The sequence below is a fragment of the Schistosoma haematobium genome, chromosome 1, assembly GCF_000699445.3.
Source record: "Schistosoma haematobium chromosome 1, whole genome shotgun sequence".
Taxonomy (NCBI): domain Eukaryota; kingdom Metazoa; phylum Platyhelminthes; class Trematoda; order Strigeidida; family Schistosomatidae; genus Schistosoma; species Schistosoma haematobium.
This window is the reverse complement of record NC_067196.1, coordinates 73,708,640-73,729,114: the sequence shown is the minus strand read 5'-3', so window position 1 is coordinate 73,729,114 and position 20,475 is coordinate 73,708,640. Positions and strand designations below refer to the sequence as shown.

Below are 20,475 nucleotides of genomic sequence, written 5' to 3'. Positions count from 1 at the left end.
TTACATGAGAAGATTCTAGAGTATTCTCCAACTATCGACTAGTGCTGATTGGATAAGAATTAGCCAATCACAGTGCAGCAAAGCAATCATGCATTGAGCATGCTTTAATCCAGACTATGTCCCGCTAACACCTCCCCTTTGAGCAGATTCGTAGGATCTGGTGCAAGGTCCAACTGCAACTGAGTGACTGGCTTGTGCTTTCGATTAGTCCATTGTCTAGGCAATGAAGAATTATCACTTTTTCCTTGCACAGAGACTGACATGTCTGTTCCCGGCGTTTTTATTTTTCTTAAAAAAAAGTATGCATAAATTTTAATTCTCCAACATTCTCCTCCTCCGCGAAACAATGTCGGATCCTTATATCTCCAAGTTACAAATAATAGGACTTTATTTAAACGACGTTTCTCGCATTGAATGTTGGATCCACTAGAAACGACTAGATGATAATGAACGACCTTTGATTTGAGGTCAAAGTTTAATTCTTCTGAAGCATTACTTTCAAATCCATTAGAAATTTCATCAGTGGATAATGGATCATTACGGAAATCATCATGTAACAAAATTAAATTAGACTTTTGACCATAATTTGACTCAGCTGATATATTTTCCTGAATTTTATGAGAAATTTCATCAAAATAACATGCATTGTTCTGAGAACCCATGTCTGATACATTGTCATTAGAAATCGGATAAGCTGATTCAATATAAGTTTCTGTCTCACAATGATTTTGAGTAACATTCGGTATAATTGGGTTCGTTGTGTCACTACAGTTATTTTCTGAATACGAGTCCCCATAGCTTTCTTGGCTAATATCACGTGGACCATAAATTTGTTCTAGCTGAAAGTTATTTTCAGAGCTAGACAGGACCAGTAGTGCTTCATTCAATTCTGGACTCCGGGCTTCATCTACAGGGTCTGGCTCTTGATAATCTCGTATTGCCACAACTTTATGAGCATTCAGCACAGGATTTTCTTGCTGTGAGCCGGAAACGTTACAAATATTACGTTCTGATTCAGGTATAAAGGGATTTGAACCCTCCACTAGATACGCTTCTGAAATGTCTGTTACTGCATCATAAACAGATCTCTTATTTTCTGGTCGAGTGAAAAGTGTGCTCAATAGTTGTTGTTGCAAGGCTAACAACTTCTGCTGGTGCTGTAATATTAACCGCAACTGTTCTAAAGAAATCGCCATTTTTCTTTAGTTTTTCCCCGTCGCCACTGTTATAATCTCTCTTTTCTTACGGTTATGACCCAGCTATTCCTATTGCTTAGTATTCTCGGACACCGATTCACTCGACAAGTACCCAAATCAGAACACGGTTGAACAGGAAAGAGATTATATTCCAAATAGCAAGTCAGAAGCCAGTAGGAAGCACAATAGAGAAAACGTCAGTATATTTATAGTTTTTACATGAGAAGATTCTAGAGTATTCTCCAACTATCGACTAGTGCTGATTGGATAAGAATTAGCCAATCAGAGTGCACCAAAGCAATCATGCATTGAGCATGTTTTAATCCAGCCTATGTCCCGCTAACACCTCCCCTTTGAGCAGATTCGTAGGATCTGGTGCTAGGGTCCAACTGCAACTGAGTGACTGGCTTGTGCTTTCGATCAGTCCATTGTCTAGGCAATGAAGAATTATCACTTTTTCCTTGCACAGAGACTGACATGTCTGTTCCCGGCGTTTTTATTTTTCTTAAAAAAGTATGCATAACTTTTAATTCTCCAACATTCTCCTCCTCCGCGAAACAATGTCGGATCCTTATATCTCCAAGTTACAAATAATAGGATTTTATTTAAACGACGTTTCTCGCATTGAATGTTGGATCCACTAGAAACGACTAGATGATAATGAACGACCTTTGATTTGAGGTCAAAGTTTAATTCTTCTGAAGCATTACTTTCAAATCCATTAGGAATTTCATCAGTGGATAATGGATCATTACGGAAATCATCATCTAACAAAATTAAATTAGACTTTTGACCATAATTTGACTCAGCTGATATATTTTGCTGAATTTTATAAGAAATTTCATCAAAATAACATGCATTGTTCTGAGAACCCATGTCTGATACATTGTCATTAGAAATCGGATAAGCTGATTCAATATAAGTTTCTGTCTCACAATGATTTTGAGTAACATTCGGTATAATTGGGTTCGTTGTGTCACTGCAGTTATTTTCTGAATACGAGTCCCCATAGCTTTCTTGGTTAATATCACGTGGACCATAAATTTGTTCTAGCTGAAAGTTATTTTCAGAGCTAGACAGGACCAGTAGTGCTTCATTCAATTCTGGACTCCGGGCTTCATCTACAGGGTCTGGCTCTTGATAATCTCGTATTGCCACAACTTTATGAGCATTCAGCACAGGATTTTCTTGCTGTGAGCCGGAAACGTTACAAATATTACGTTCTGATTCAGGTATAAAGGGATTTGAACCCTCCACTAGATATGCTTCTGAAATGTCTGTTACTGCATCATAAACAGATTTCTTATTTTCTGGTCGAGTGAAAAGTGTGCTCAATAGTTGTTGTTGCAAGGCTAACAACTTCTGCTGGTGCTGTGATATTAACCGCAACTGTTCTAAAGAAACCGCCATTTTTCTTTAGTTTTTCCCCGTCGCCACTGTTATAATCTCTCTTTTTCTTACGGTTATGACCCAGCTATTCCTATTGCTTAGTATTCTCGGACACCGATTCACTCGACAAGTACCCAAATCAGAACACGGTTGAACAGGAAAGAGATTATATTCCAAATAGCAAGTCAGAAGCCAGTAGGAAGCACAATAGAGAAAACGTCAGTATATTTATAGTTTTTACATGAGAAGATTCTAGAGTATTCTCCAACTATCGACTAGTGCTGATTGGATAAGAATTAGCCAATCAGAGTGCACCAAAGCAATCATGCATTGAGCATGTTTTAATCCAGCCTATGTCCCGCTAACACCTCCCCTTTGAGCAGATTCGTAGGATCTGGTGCTAGGTCCAACTGCAACTGAGTGACTGGCTTGTGCTTTCGATCAGTCCATTGTCTAGGCAATGAAGAATTATCACTTTTTCCTTGCACAGAGACTGACATGTCTGTTCCCGGCGTTTTTATTTTTCTTAAAAAAGTATGCATAACTTTTAATTCTCCAACATTCTCCTCCTCCGCGAAACAATGTCGGATCCTTATATCTCCAAGTTACAAATAATAGGATTTTATTTAGACGACGTTTCTCGCATTGAATGTCGGATCCACTAGAAACGACTAGATGATAATGAACGACCTTTGATTTGAGGTCAAAGTTTAATTCTTCTGAAGCATTACTTTCAAATCCATTAGGAATTTCATCAGTGGATAATGGATCATTACGGAAATCATCATGTAACAAAATTAAATTAGACTTTTGACCATAATTTGACTCAGCTGATATATTTTGCTGAATTTTATAAGAAATTTCATCAAAATAACATGCATTGTTCTGAGAACCCATGTCTGATACATTGTCATTAGAAATCGGATAAGCTGATTCAATATAAGTTTCTGTCTCACAATGATTTTGAGTAACATTCGGTATAATTGGGTTCGTTGTGTCACTGCAGTTATTTTCTGAATACGAGTCCCCATAGCTTTCTTGGTTAATATCACGTGGACCATAAATTTGTTCTAGCTGAAAGTTATTTTCAGAGCTAGACAGGACCAGTAGTGCTTCATTCAATTCTGGACTCCGGGCTTCATCTACAGGGTCTGGCTCTTGATAATCTCGTATTGCCACAACTTTATGAGCATTCAGCACAGGATTTTCTTGCTGTGAGCCGGAAACGTTACAAATATTACGTTCTGATTCAGGTATAAAGGGATTTGAACCCTCCACTAGATATGCTTCTGAAATGTCTGTTACTGCATCATAAACAGATTTCTTATTTTCTGGTCGAGTGAAAAGTGTGCTCAATAGTTGTTGTTGCAAGGCTAACAACTTCTGCTGGTGCTGTGATATTAACCGCAACTGTTCTAAAGAAATCGCCATTTTTCTTTAGTTTTTCCCCGTCGCCACTGTTATAATCTCTCTCTTTTCTTACGGTTATGACCCAGCTATTCCTATTGCTTAGTATTCTCGGACACCGATTCACTCGACAAGTACCCAAATCAGAACACGGTTGAACAGGAAAGAGATTATATTCCAAATAGCAAGTCAGAAGCCAGTAGGAAGCACAATAGAGAAAACGTCAGTATATTTATAGTTTTTACATGAGAAGATTCTAGAGTATTCTCCAACTATCGACTAGTGCTGATTGGATAAGAATTAGCCAATCAGAGTGCACCAAAGCAATCATGCATTGAGCATGTTTTAATCCAGCCTATGTCCCGCTAACAATTACTGACTGATGAAGTAATCATTCTGATAAACATTCATTGTAATATGATAAGGTGACATTATTCAAGTAAAATCTTTTTGTAAAAACTCTTTATGAATTTTGGCCAGAGCAATTGGTGTAAACTTTGCTTAAAGTGGGATTTTGAAACCAATATTCTCTTGTATCAATTTAGTATAAATTTTAATCTATATGTGACCAATATTTATTGTTTTTTACAATAACTGTACGTATCTCCCCAAGTGTGAAAATCAGTATTGTGGTCAAGCATGATGTGATTTTGACACTTTTTTGGGAAGTGTATTAGGGCAGTCAATAAAGCTTCGTTGCACCAGTCTTAAGTGTTCCTAATTGGAGTTGTGAGAACTGTAGTGGTTCCCTTTAACCAATATATAAGCAGTAGGATTGAGGAATTGTAGTGATCCCCGAATGTCAAGTAAAAGCAGTAAGACGACAAACCGAATAAACTCGATATGTACATAACAGCGACGACTCAAAAGATATAACAGCTAGCTACCCAGTTCCAACAGTGCCGACAGACCCGAATTTCCCAGTTATAACAGTGTCAATTCCTGGATATAACACACTGCAACTAGCATTTTAACTAGTACCTTGTTAATATATTCATTTCTGTAATCAATCATTTTTCTATCTGTTTGGTAATAGATACCAAGATAACTTAATCTCGCTAAGATTAAAGCAATATGATAGATGAAAAGAAACAAAATGAGAAGAAAAATGAATACATTACTTTCAGCAATTTACCTTAGAAGATGGAAGAAATTCCATAGATAAACAAAGATCGGTAAGATCACAGCCAAATATTTCAACAGCTAAATCATTAATACACTTATCATTTGTATTTCCAGTTGATATCGTAGATTTACGACGATGAAATTCTGCTATTTGTTTCAAAAATTGTGCACGTTCCGGATAAATGATACAAAAATCATTTAAATTTAACAGACCTGAAATCCAATGTGTTGAGGATTGTAAGTTATTATTATTACTGTTTTGAACAATGGATCCACAACATTGATACAATCGTTTATATTGTGGACTGATAAGAAATGACGCTAAATTAAACTCTTCATCATCATTTGGATTGAACTTATTTTTAATAAATTGACTATTAGTAGTATTAGTAGTAATAGAAGTTAGTTGATTTCTTAAATAAGAATAACCATATAAAACATTTTGAAAAGCACTTTCAACATCTGAAAGAACAGAGAAATCCACATTATTGGTTGTTTTAAAATTGTCCAATGAACAAGTTGCAGAATGACATTTTTCCAAATCATGATGATCACAATTGTGAGTGTTGACAACACTACCGTAAGTAGAAAGAAGTTTCAATAATGGTGCGGACAAAGGCAAATCAATACGACGATTATCCTGATGAGTGTATAAATAATGAAAATAAAATTTTAATAAGATTCTAAATATTATGAAAATAAATAAATGGATTTTATCATTATTTTCTTGGAGAGGAGGGTTAAAGCATATCACGAACTGATGTCATATCAATGAATCATTACAGACCTTGAGGGTAATGGATAGTGCTGTTGTGAATATCTTAGCAATTATACATCAATCAACCAGAGAACTATCATTACTAAAATTTCCAGAAGGTGAACTGGGATAGAATAGTTTGTTTCAAAGAAAAATTGAAATTATACGACCAGCCAGCAAAACAAAGGGAGTGATGGGTTTATTGGTGTAATTTACCATGTTTAAGGTCAATTACTTATTATTGAAATCTAATGCTGAGTACAATATCTGAAATATTTAGTCAATTTATTAATAGAAATATGAAACTGATCATAAACTGTTATTAAGTAAAGTAATGTGTTATGCCCTTTCGTTCGATTCAGTGTAAAATGAACACATCCTAAACCTTGATTTACCGTTTACTCAGAAAAGAAAAACTGAACAATACTTAAGAAGCTTTACGCATTTAAAAATTTATTGTGAAACATTCTAGAAAGGTTTAATCACACAAATAATAAGTGGATATAAAGTTTAATTAGTTTGTTTATCAATCCACTACATTTTCCATTTAAGATTTCGTAAATCGAAGAAGGTTAGATACATTTCCTTCTAGTTTATCTCACTCCTAATATTGAGAAAACTGTTTAGAAAATGTATGTATGCGTTAAACTTGAGCTTTAACTTTTCCAATTCGAATTTGCACTTTAAGTCGACAGATTAATCTAACAGTTTAGTGCAGAATCAAGGTCTTCTTTTCAGAATTTTAAAATAATTATTGAAATGGTGTGGTGCGAAAACGCACTCCTAGACATTTTGGAGTCGACATCATTGGACAATGAAAGCTTTCTTTGTATCCACAAAAAAAAAACAATTTGTTCTATTACTTTGAATCAACCCTGGAAATCTTTCATTCATTTTTAAACCGAACATGAAGTGATAACTTTTTATTCATCTCATATTTTGTTATTCATTTCCAATGCTTATACTTCCAGTTATCCCTTTATAATTATTTGATAATGTATTTAATTAATTGTTATTAGTTTTTACATATAAGTGCATTCACAAGTAAATGTATTATCTGACTGTTTGAAATGTATTATTGTGCAAATACATAAACATTTATTTTATGATTAGCTTCGCCTTCTTATTACACAACAAAAATCATGGATATATTATTTATAAGAATACATATTCGTATCCCTTTACAATAATATTGGAAGTTATGTTAATGAAAAATATGGTGATTACAAGAAATAAACAACAGAGAACATAGAAGAATATAGTAACCACAGAAAAAGGTACGTAATTATATATTCGAAGAATATTCATACAAAAACTTATTATTGACTGACTCTTTTGTTGATCATTTACAGCATACATCTACTAAATGTTTAAAAATCTTACTAAAATTGGTAAAATATTAAAATTAGTAAGAAAAAATCCACTCAACAATAAGATAACAACAAATTCAAACAATAAGATCATTCACCTGAAGGCATTTTGCCACTGTTATTCCTAAAATGAAGAAGCGATAAAGAACTGATTCTGGAACTTGATCTCCTGGCCATGGAGCTGGAAACAATCCGTAAGGTGTGTTCACATATATATTTGCTTCATCAATGTCATCTATTTCGTTACCAGAAGAGTTATGTTGCTCTATAGTTGCCGAGCTAGAAACGGTGGGTAGAACTGAATGACTTTGAGTTAACTGCTCACTAGTAATTGTAAAATCGTTTGTGACCCACATTAAACCATCATGTCGACGAAGTTCGGCGGCCAAAAGTGAATAAAATTCTAAAGTCGGACCTAAGCCTGTACCTTCTTCGCCTATTTTTTAAATATGAAACATAACAAAAACGAGAACGGCAACTGAATAACTACTGTTCTCTAAAAGTCATAGATTAAATACTGTCATTAATTATAAATATAAGCCAATCTGAACAAAAAAAAGAAGCAGAAACTTAACTTCCAAGTGAATTACTTTAAAATATATCATTAAATCACAAGGATATTTTGCATACTCTCAAATAGTACTAAGATAACAAAATTCAAACCATTACAAAGTGAGAAATTGCTAAACAAAAACAGTGGTAGAGGAAATTTATTCAACCTGAAATAAACATAACATTTCAATAGATTCGATAGGTATTTAATTTCCAAAATTAAATTCACGAGTCAATCAAAGCTAGACCGTTACTGAAAACGTGGAAGCACTGTACGGCCGTTTTGTCCTAGTATGGGACCCATAAGTGCGCATCCATAGTCCCACATGTGCGACTGGAACAAAGGACCTTTAGTATCGCGTGCAAACGCATAACCTCTAGACCACTGAGCCTAAATGACGATTAAAAACAATCTGGAGAAAGCTTCAAATCATCTCAAGACAATAACATAATTATGGCGTAAGAATTATATCTGAAATCTCTCAACTACATACAAAATAATATTCTATTAAATATGTGACCAATAAAACGACTTATTGGTGGTTGAAGCATTTCACTTACAACTTTAATATGTCACACTATCTACCCGTTCAGGCCACTAGGAACATATAATCTGATTCCATATGGGATATCAAAAAATGTACCCATCAGGTGAGTTACTGGTGCTCAACATTTAGATAGATCAATAAAATGACTATCAAGTTATTAATTGGTGTTAGACATGACAGTAACAATGCTTAGATATATATGTAGAGACAGTTTAATTCAACTGATTCATTCTGATGTATTAATCTTGTTCTCTAAGCTCTGCAGAACAAGTTACGTGAAAAACTGAAAAGTTAGAAATCAGTTTTTCTAAGCAACGAAAAACAAATACATTACCTCCTTTATTAAATAAACTAACCAACTGTCAATTTGGTTTATAGTAGTGTTAATATTCATATTTGTACCTAATGTTGTATAAAATGTAAGGTTTGTAACAGATTTACACAAATGAAATTTTTTGATTGAGATCATGAAACGATTAATGTTAGACCACCGTCAGAAACCTATAAGCAATGGACAGATGTTTCGCCCTATTGTGGGACTCCTCAGCAGTGCGCATCCACGATCCCGCTCGTGGGATCGGTTCATGATCTCAATCAAAAACTTAATAATCTTCACAACTCCTATAATGAAATGAAATTATCAGGTTTACAAGTAAATCGAGTAAAAAGTTGTTTGTAGATATTTTAATGCAAATTGTTCTAATAATAAGTACCCTTAACCAGAATCAAAAAGGTTATCCAATGTTAACCAATTGTTAATACTACTCTCACTATTTTTTATTTCCAGCAGAAAGTCACTTAAACATTAAATTAAATACTACAAACGATATATCTTCCATAAAAATTATAGCATTCTAAAGATGACTGAAGCAAGGTTTTTTCCCCGTCGAAAAACTGAGTAAATAATTAGTAAATATGCCCCCTATCAATTATCAGATGACAAAATCGCCAATTCGAGTACCGACTTGTATGACCTTGCTCTTGTGCCGAACAAAAAACATATCAAAACAGCACTAGCAGCTTTTCGTCAACACTGAATCCTTATTGATTCTTCTTGCCTAACACTACCCGTTGAATTCAGTGAGTAAACTCAACCTCTACGGTATAATTCGCATATTTCAGAAATACTTGGTTTATGTATAAGCAAAACAGCCTCACAGCAAGAAAAATAAAAATTATACAAAATCAAACCAAAAGTGGTTTTGAGTGTGGGATACGGTTACTGATAAATTGCGAACAAGTTGGGAATGGTGAATCGTATAAAAGGGGCCAGTAATTCAAATAAAAGCTTTTGGCACAACGTTTATATCTATAATCCAGTTATTTAATAGTTATCCAAAAAGAATATATGTAATAATAGTCCATATATAAATCCTAGCAGTCATAATTCATTTTTTCTTCGTCTGGATATAAAAAGAAATCAATAATTTACAACCTTAGAAAAAATACTGCCAAGATATCGTATGGAACTCAAACTTATCTGCCCTCTTGATAAATAAATGTGATCACTGAAAAATTCCCATTATATTAAAACACAATTGTATGAACGAAGAATATTCTTTTCAATAATTTCTCATCAGGTTCTACAATTATCTCATATCCAAATTAATAATCCATAAAATTGGCCAGATTTAAAGCAGAGTATATCATTTGGAAATTGTAATATGTGAATTGAGAATTGTTGTTTGTTATATAAAAGCAATTCAGATCGTTAATGTTGGGGCCGTTTAATATAAAGTGTTAACTTGAATCAGTTTATAAGCGAAATGAAATTGTGCGATAAATAATGATCAGAATAAATATAGTTAACATGTGGTGAGAGAGAAAATGATGGAATAAAAATCGGAAATTACGTAATACGTAGAATAATATGAATTAGGTCAGATATAGTAGATTTAGGGGTGGATATTGAATATATCGGCAGTAAAATGAAAACGTATCGATCTCTTGTGTTAGTGGGCCGTTTACTAATTTAGAAAGGAAAATGTCTGCCAATATGGAATCCAGGGCAAATTGGTTAGTAATCGTTTTGAAACCACTCCATAAACGCCTAGTGAAATATAGTATTAAGGATGTATTCCAATTCGATGACAAGATTAAAAACATAAACACGAAAGATCAAACGATGATGTCCTTTGACGTAGTATCATTGTTCACAATTAGTAAACGGCCCACTAACACATGAGATCGATACGACCTGGGAGCGTGACCGCAGTGCCCAAGGGACAACTGCTTGAGGTCGGTCACACACGACCTTTTTATGGGTAATTTTTGTGTTAGCTCCGTACTTATTGAGACCTTACCGCCGGAGACGGACACCCATGAGGTAAGGCGAGGTGTGCATTTTTAGGGTCGACCTTTTCTAACCCCACCCCTTCTTGTGGGAAGGCAGCATCGGTGTCATGCTGGTTGTCCGAAGGAAACACCTTACTGCTGTCACACCTCTGTACAGTCAGCAGTACGACTTCGCCTTTTGGCCCTGGGTTTGTTGCTTTTAGTCTTACCGCTCTTCAACCGACCTGTCTGACATGGTAGGACCTTGACGAACGGTTGTTCCAGCCAGTATAGCTCGGTTGCTTCATCACGATAGACAAGCCCGACCACCACGTCAAGGTAGCAACAACGGTCGGGATGGGGACAACTAGTTACTAAATAATTTTATAATATGCTGACGTATTCTGATTAATGTCCATTTTATGCCCCAAACTTATTATTATTATCTTTACACTTAACCTTTTGAGGAATTTATTCAATATCCACCCCTAAATCTACTATATCTGACCTAATTCATATTATTCTACGTATTACGTAATTTCCGATTTTTATTCCATCATTTTCTCTCTCACCACATGTTAACTATATTTATTCTGATCATTATTTATCGCACAATTTCATTTCGCTTATAAACTGATTCAAGTTAACACTTTATATTAAACGGCCCCAACATTAACGATCTGAATTGCTTTTATATAACAAACAACAATTCTCAATTCACATATTACAATTTCCAAATGATATACTCTGCTTTAAATCTGGCCAATTTTATGGATTATTAATTTGGATATGAGATAATTGTAGAACCTGATGAGAAATTATTGAAAAGAATATTCTTCGTTCATACAATTGTGTTTTAATATAATGAGAATTAAAACTTCTCAGTTATTTGATGAAGAAACATTTGAGTTGTTGATAAGCGTCAATCAGACGTTAGACATTAAATGGCACATGTGTAGTACATGAGACAGTTAGTGTAGCAACAGTAAACACAGGGAGAAAACTAAGATCCTCGAATGCAACATGAGAGCACCAACAAAATCATACTTGATGGAGAAACACTGCAACAGGTGGAAAACTTAACATACTTGGTGAGTATCATTGATGAAATACGAGGATCTGATGCACATGTGAAGGTAAGTATTGGTAAAGTTAATACAGCATTCGTACAATTGAAGAACATATGGAATACAAAACAACTGTCTGTCAACCAACATTAAAGTCAGAATCTTCAATACGAACATCAAGACAGTTCTACTGTACGCAGCTGAAACGTGAATAACTACTACAAACATCATCAAAAATGTACAAGTATTCATAAACAATTGTCTACGCACGATACTATACGTCAGTTCACCAGATACCATTAGCAACAGCCTACTGTTCGAGAGAACAAACCAGATTCCAACAGAAGAGGGAATTAGGAAAATACGTCGTTAGTGCATAGGATATACATTGTTGAAATCGCCAACCGACATCGCGAGGCAAGCTCTAGCTTGGAATCCTGAGGGGGAACGGAAAGGAGGAAGACCAAGAAACATATTGCATCAGGAATTGGAGGGAGACATGAAAATAATAAACAGCAACTGGGAAGGATTGCCCAGGATAGAGTTCGTCGGAGAACCGTGATTGGTGGCCTATAGTCCTTCACGAAGGGTAACAGGCGTAAGTAAGTAAGTAAAGTAGTAGATGTAATTTCGTCACTCATTCGATTTTCTAATGAATATAGAATAAGTTGGCTACTCGATAATAACGTTTCATAGCTAAAATATCGAGGATAATAAAAGATTGTAATGAACTGGTTATGAATTAGGAATAACGAGTATGTTAAAAACCATTCTACAATCGTTACAAAGCTCATACAAAAAAAACTAGTACCATGTTACGATAATGGATGAGATATTTAGGCAGTTCTTGAAAGGCATAGACTTTCTATCTTGTCGCACATGCAGATTAGAATTTAAACTCAAAGACAGAAGAGATATACAATGACGTAGAAACATAATAGGTGATTATAATAAAAATAGTAGCGATAATATGATTTACCGATGAATTGTATTTCCAGTTCAGATTTGCGAGATGCATGCTCTTCCATAAGTCTTGACGCCCAATGCCAAAATGTCAAATTGTCTGATTGATGATAATGGCAGTAATTAGGAGATGATTTCATATATTTACTTGTCAACTGAGTTAATAATTCATGTGGTAAACGTGGAATACGTACAAATTCTTTATGTAAGCGGCCAATCTGTGAAGTCGACCTATCATCCGAAATGAGTCCGATGCCAACACTACTACTACCACCACCATTTGGAGTAGTAGCTGTACCTCCCATCGATGTGGTCACATATTGATTATTCTGATTACCATGAACTAATAAACAATTGATTAAATCATTGTTATTATTACTGATCACAGTACTATCAGATAAAAAGTTAGTATCACAGTTTAATGATGCAGCAGTAGAAGTAGTAGATGTTAGTAAAGGAATTCCTAAACCTGTTAATATAGATTCAACTGATGAAATATTGTCAGAATTTATGTCGAAATCATTATTGTCGGTATTTTGTAGGCTACTAGTATTGTTATTAGTTGTTCCATTAACACCGGTTATATTCAGTAAATGATTCAATATTGATGGACGTAGTAATACAATATCTTCATCAGAATTTATTGATCTATTTCCATCGTCTAGTGCATTATTAGTGATGTTACTGGCAGCGGCCGTGGCTGTGATGGTAGTAGTAGTATTAGTATTAGTAGCAGTAGTAGCAGTAGTATTATTACTAGCATTGGTATTGTTTAAGAGAGCAGAAATTAAGGAAGCGTTAACGGATGGTAGGAGAATTCGATAAGATGAACGACCACTTGCACTACCTGCACTCCCAGCACGACTATATCCATCCGAATGCGTTAAATATGTACGTTTTTGTAATGGACGATTCTGAAGCCAAATAGCAGCTCTGAAATTACGGTGAACAAAACCAACAAAAAGTCATTCAACGAATATTTATACAGTTTACTTTGAAACTTAATTAAGAGGATGGGAGTGACCAGATCAAAAATAAACTTGAAGTTAATGGAGTCCTGAATTACCTATAATTGTCAAACGTTACAAAAGTGTAATGACACACATTACCACCAAATAATTCGTCTTACTGAACTGATTGATCAAAGACATATACCATCAGCGTTCCGAACCACTGAAAAAACCACAGTGGTGTTATTGATTACCGGTCTTTTTTGGTTATTACGACCTCAAGTGACTCTATCTAGTTTATATTATCAATCACTACTCAAACAAGTAAACGCACGCAAAAATCTCTTTAGAATGAAACTTTATTAAACTGTACTAGGTAGTAGTAAGTTTCACTGATTGAAAACTATTGTTTACTCATTTATATGCGCAAATGCATACATTAAGTGAAATGAGTTCAGAAAACTTTACCTACTCATTTCAGTAATCGAGTAGTATATAAAAACAAAGAAAGAAATCAGATTTAGTGTATGCTGTACAGTGAAAAACATATGCAAGAATTTATTGAAAGAAGAAAAGCAACACCGCTTAAGCTAGCACTAACCTGGCTGGACCAAATGCACAAGCCGAAAACAACTGAGAACGTACATTGAATGAGAAGAGAATATTAAATCGTTGACTTAAACTTAAACACCAATTAGGTAAAGCACCAGAAGCTAACGCTAGAGGATCATGTATTTGACGCAATAACTTATTAGTTAATCGTGTAGATGTAAAATCCTCCACTTTCATTTCAAGTGATTCGCTTTTATCAACCAATGAATTATCATTATTGTTATTATTATTCTCCAAATTGAATTCCTTTAAACCAGATAACTGATATAACAACTTGATAAGTTGTAAAATATCTTCAGGATCACTTGGTGGATAAGATTTATGAACGTTGTAATCATTTATTATTGAGTATTCTGATTTGTTAGTTAAATTATCCACAACAACGCCATCAACATCATCGTTATTATTACTGTTAATGTTATTATCATCAATTATAGGTATTTTAATGCCTGATGATGTATAAATTATTGGTCTATCCAAAGATGGTGTAAATCTTAAATCACGTTTATTTAATAATGCCTTCCCATAGATTGTTCGAATTGTTGACTGATGTAAAAAAAAAAAAAAAAACAGCAAGAAATTTAATTTTCACATTGATATGCTTAAACTTCCATAAAGACTCCATGGTATCCAGTGCTAACAGCTTCTATAGTAGAATGACGTAATAGCAGATTACAACTAACTTACGTCCGTTCTCCACCAAAATTTCGGTTGAATAAATACAAAATCTCACAAAACTACATAATTCACTGATATATATATATATATATATATGCCTATACTACTACTATGCTTTTTACGGTTTCAGAAATCTCTTGAAGCCTAGGATAGTATGTAACACTGTACTTAACCTCGTTATCGTACACGAACTAACCTTCAAGAAAGAATTTTTCTCGCCATTCGCCTGTTCTTTCTCCTGTTTCAGTAGACATGTAGAAGTAAATTGGGAAGATAGTTTAGACGGACTGGTAGCAAGACTTATCAATATCACATAATAAAGAACACTACTTACTAACCTAATCACAACAGAAGTAACAAATATTGAAAAAAAATTTCTGTAATAAAAAGACACATACCTCATTCACATCATGATCATGATCATTATTACTAACATCAGTAATAGGTGTAGGAATAGTTGATAATGTAGATGATTTGACACAATCATCATTCGCATCCCAAAATCGATAACCTAATTTAATTAAATAATTATTTTTTGTTTTATCATTTCCATCAATTGATTTGGACAAACGATATTCACTAGAATTTTCAAGTAGTTCAAATTTCTCTGACAATTCCTAAAATTGTTTGTTTTTTTTAATAAATTTAACAGTAAAGATAAAAATTTAAATAATGAGTTAGAATCGTTTAAAAGACCAAATAATTATTGAAATATGTATGTTGTATTATACATTGACAATTTAAACTTGATTTAGGCAACCTCAACATTAAAATATATAATTCACTTGATATTGTTTTACTTGAATCTTCCCATTGATGTTTTACGACTGAAATTGATCAGTCTCTTATTGGCATATGTGCATACTGTGCGTATGCCTCGATATTGCCTTAATTTATAAGTATTATAAGCAAAGATGAATAGTGGCTAGCAGTGGAACGCCATCGCGAACAATACTGAATTCGAGTCCCGGAGTGAACATCAACTCTGAGATGCAGGTACACCTAGCTGACGACCCCTAAATAGAACGAAACGTGCGTCCTGGATTTCACTGCTAGCCATTATCCATCTTTGCTTATTAAAATATATAGTTCAATAAGAAGAATAATAGGTTACTAAGTTGCTGTTGTTTTAAGATCAATTGAAAATTTGGAGATTTCTATGCTGATAATTGTAGTTTGAAAGAATATTGGACACTGAACATGTACATTAATAGATTATTAGGGGGTAGTAACTGTCATATTTATCTGATCCATAGAGTTGACCGAATTCTATCGATCACGTTGTCATGTAACCACTAGTTTAAAAGAATAAAGAGTATTATTAAGTGTTCGAAGCAAGTTGGCAGTATTTCAGTCTTATAGTAGGTTGACCACGGCCCTAACAGTCAACTGGTTTCATCTCAGACTGTAAAATTAGCTGACGCAAGTTCAGAACTCACAAGCAACATCAGACCACATGATCATAGGTAGGTCTTGCTGACGGATGCTAGGATACTAGGCAAAGATAAAAAATCAATTGGTGAGCTAGTGAGTGTTCGGGAAGTGTAGTATGTTTATCGAACCACCATCTACCTCGAGAGGTAACTGAAATATAGGGCCGTGTAAACGGAAATACGGCATCAGTCCATCAAGTCACTAACTTTTGGACTGAATCGTGTTAGTAAATGGAGATTATCCGGGTGGGATCAGAGCAATCAATCCAACATAAGACAGTGCACAAAAGGTTACATATGCATGTGATGTACTCACTATGTACAAATATTCTAAATATAGATAAGATTTATTCAGTGAAGATGAAACGGATGAAACTCATAACAAACTGTTACATAGAATAAAATATCATATAATATTATCGTGTCGTTATAAAACAAGATATCGACTTTTGCACTTTTCAACATTTATTCTAATTACCTAGAATGACGAGTAAGTGTACTCATCGTAAATAATAAAAAAGTAATTAAAACTACTGTTACTACATATAAGAAGTGTTAAACACGAAATAGCAACAGGAGATCATAATTCCATTCAATGTGATATTTATTTAGTTAGTATATCAATCAATTTCGCTCTTGATTGTTTTGATTTAAGGTGGTTTAAAAAATGAAAAATATTCAAAAGGAATCTTTTTAGCAGGTTAAACTATATGCTTTTAGTTTCGACTTCAAGACTGACTCAATCTGAGGTTTTTTTACTGCTGATTGTTGTCTATTGTTTTCCGCATTAAATGTCAGTGTATTTTGAACCCTTATCTTTACTTTATTTTTCTCTTATCCAGCTATTTTCGTTCACTTTAGTCTCCATGCTCCTCTAGTACACAAAGTACCATCTAACTAGACGTGAACCGTCACACTCTGACATGTGTCAACCTATATCATTTATGGAATCAACTAGCTACATCGAGCAATAATTTCGTAGTATGTCGATAATGTTCTAAAGACACACAACAAGAGAAAAGATTAAAAATTCACACACACCCTCTACTCTATATAAGAGCTTGACCCAGACTTCGTTAATCCCAAGCTCTACGTTGATTATGACTGATCAATTCATATTTACATTTTATTAAAATAGAAACAGTAATGTTACTTACTTGAATATATTTGAATAAAGTAGCATTCTTATCACGTAATGGTATTTGTATTAGATATTCAGAATTCATATAAACTCCAAGAAACAATGATAAACGTGAATAAGAATCTGTTGAATCAAAGCAAGTACAATTAAAGTATTTTAAGAAATACAGAAATTTCAATAAACATTGTGTAAATTTAATTTAGAAAATTAATTGATTTCTTATAAAGGACAGAAGATTTAGAACAGAAAAAATATTTTATCTATGTAAACTAGTCAGAAATCGAGGTTGAAAAACTTTTATTTTGTAACATTAATTGTAAATCAATTTTAATCTTCAGTAAAAACACTTCCAAGTTGTGGTGACATATTTGATTCATTTTTCCGTCGGATTATTTGTTTAGTTATGCCCATAACTAACAACCCGCAGTGGCTCAGTAGTGAAGGCGTTCAGCCATTAAACCCCAAGTTCAAAACCCATTCCATCTCTACTCTGGTTTGAGAAACCTGGTGGTGTCACAATCTCTCACACTTAAAATGTGGCTCTAACCAGACATCTAGTGAATGAGTTCATTTAAACTGATTCTGTAAGATAACTTCAAAGCTGGATACTCTGATTATCTAACAGAGTTAAGGGGTTAAGAAAGAAACATTTATCTACGATAACTCTTCAACAATCCACAGACACTTTTAAATCATTGATAATCGTAGATGATGTTTTGTTTGAGAAACTAATATAAACGGGAATGACTATATAAGATATTAGTCGAAAACACAATCGATCACAATAAATACAATTACAATTATCGAAAGTATTGATATTACTCGAATGAATAAGAAACATAACTTAAAATACTTACCTTCGTCATTTGCTGAACATTCAGGTTCACTATAAGGAGGTCGACAAAGCATATACGCTGTAGTCCCTGGGGCATTTGTTGAACCAGGATTCGGAATAAAAGTAGGAATTAAACCCAATGGCAAACGAAGTGCATCAGTTGCTTCATTCCACGACAAAGGAACAGGAGGAGTACCAGAATGAGGTGAGTTCGAGTGACTGGCAGGAGTCTCTTTAGATTCAGAAGAAATCATTTGACGTGGTCGATTTCTACGAATCCGGCGGCGAAACTGTTGATGTATTGGTTTCCATGACGATGGTAGAACTTGAAATCCTGAACTGTCTGATGATAAGTTAGCATTAAATGAAGCAGTTTCATTTAATTGTTCAGAATATTGAGAAGTTTCATTTAACTGTTGATTATGATCATCAGAATTTTTGGATAGTTTACTTGTGTTATTACAAGGTTCCTAAGAAGAAATGTAAAAAAACAATTCAGTAAAGTTGATTTACATTATAAAACTTCGCAAATGTGATTAATTATTTGTTATTTATTAAGGTATGAAATTTTACAATAATGGAACGAATGTCAAGAAAACACCAGGTATATCAATAATATCATGTAAATTAATTCTAATTTACTTCGATACAATTAATCAATAAATTCTACTGATAGACAAATTAGTTACGTATAAGTAGAGAAGATTAATTTGATAAACAAAATGTTTTCTAAATATATTAAAGAGCCAAATCACAAAGATGTAAGAATAATTATTAGCAACAAGTGTATTGACCTTGAGAACAAAAAGACTTTCAAGCGAAAAATTATAAATAAAGCTTTTTGTGTTGTATACGAATATGTTCATTCTTTCAATACAAAGGCGTTTAGATTCCATGTTCAATTTGTAAAAGGAGATTTCTGTATTCAAAATATTGACTCATTGTATACTAATTTTCTTGTAAATAGGATAGTTTAATTGTTGAAATATCTAATTGTCAACCATTGGATATCACGTTTGAATTCTATTCCTTTGTGGATGAAAGAAAGTTTTAGAAGTTGAATAGCTCAACCGTGAAGCTTTCATCACTCGCCTTGCAAACATCGTCAGTATACAGTATAAAAATAATTAATCTATACTAGAATTTCACGTTTCTCTCTGACCGTACATCCAGTTGATAAACTTAGTGAATAACAAGATAGTTTATAGAGCAACTTAATTCATTCACTTCTAAAACTAACCTGGCCTTTGTATTGTTTCGAATTTAAACATCAACAATTACTTAGTCAAACACTTTTATACACCACCATCTTAGAACTCCGAATCCACTATCAACGTGATTTCTGGATATCTTTCTACACAGACACTATATGATTCAAAGTTAAGTAAAAAAACATGTACATGATCGGCAAGTTCCGGCGTTTTAACCGGATTCCAAACCAATGGTGCACATGGGCTCCAGTATCCTGCGAGAACAAATGGCGTATGAACCAATTCCTTGGTCACCGGCTACCATGGGACTGCATCTCCTTACGATGCTCCACTGCCTTGTGGGTTAGACCTTTAGGTCAAAGGCTCGGGCGGTGGCCCCTAAGATAACCACCTGCTTCGGTCTGGGCACTCGGGCAGTATCACAGCCCACACGCAAATGATGAACTCTCTATATCTATGGAAACTACTTTTCCGCTTCGAATAACAACCAAATGATTCAAACTATTATTATTATTATTATTATTATTATTATTATTATTATTATTATTATTATTATTATTACTGTTATTAGTATTACTTAATACGACATTATTCACCCTCTTTTATTCATACTCTGTCTATACTTACTTTTTCGACTTATACAGCAGCTCGTCTTTGGTGGAAATTTGACTGTATCTAAACGTTCTCGAGTCACTGTCCGGTTGAAAATTGTATGTTACCACAAAATATGAGTACTGAAGTAGTTTTTCTGAAACAACGTGCACCATTCAAACTGGCTGCCTTCAACGTTCGCACACTAATGCAGGTTGGACAACGAATAGGGCTGGCTATGTCTTTGGAAAGTCTTAATATCGATGTCTGCTGTCTATCCGAGACCCGTATTCAAGACTCTGGCGAAGTACTACAAATTCGCTCTCCATTTGTCGCTTCAAAAAGCTTGTTTTACATGCGCTTATCCGAGGACCCT

The 20,475-nt window shown here is 34.0% G+C and overlaps 1 protein-coding gene across 1 annotated transcript in view; it reads right to left on the bottom strand.

Moving 5' to 3' along the window:
- The window catches only part of MS3_00000921 (uncharacterized protein), a 72,899-nt gene that overhangs the window by 15,743 nt on the left and 36,681 nt on the right, over positions 1-20,475 (bottom strand). Inside the window, exons 19-25 of the mRNA XM_051208491.1 lie at positions 18,320-18,767; positions 17,479-17,585; positions 15,287-15,505; positions 14,200-14,756; positions 12,665-13,581; positions 7,343-7,680; positions 5,128-5,757 (exon numbers count right to left, since the gene is read on the bottom strand). Coding sequence (XP_051075114.1) covers positions 5,128-5,757; positions 7,343-7,680; positions 12,665-13,581; positions 14,200-14,756; positions 15,287-15,505; positions 17,479-17,585; positions 18,320-18,767 — 3,216 coding nt within the window. The remainder of the gene's footprint in view (positions 1-5,127; positions 5,758-7,342; positions 7,681-12,664; positions 13,582-14,199; positions 14,757-15,286; positions 15,506-17,478; positions 17,586-18,319; positions 18,768-20,475) is intronic.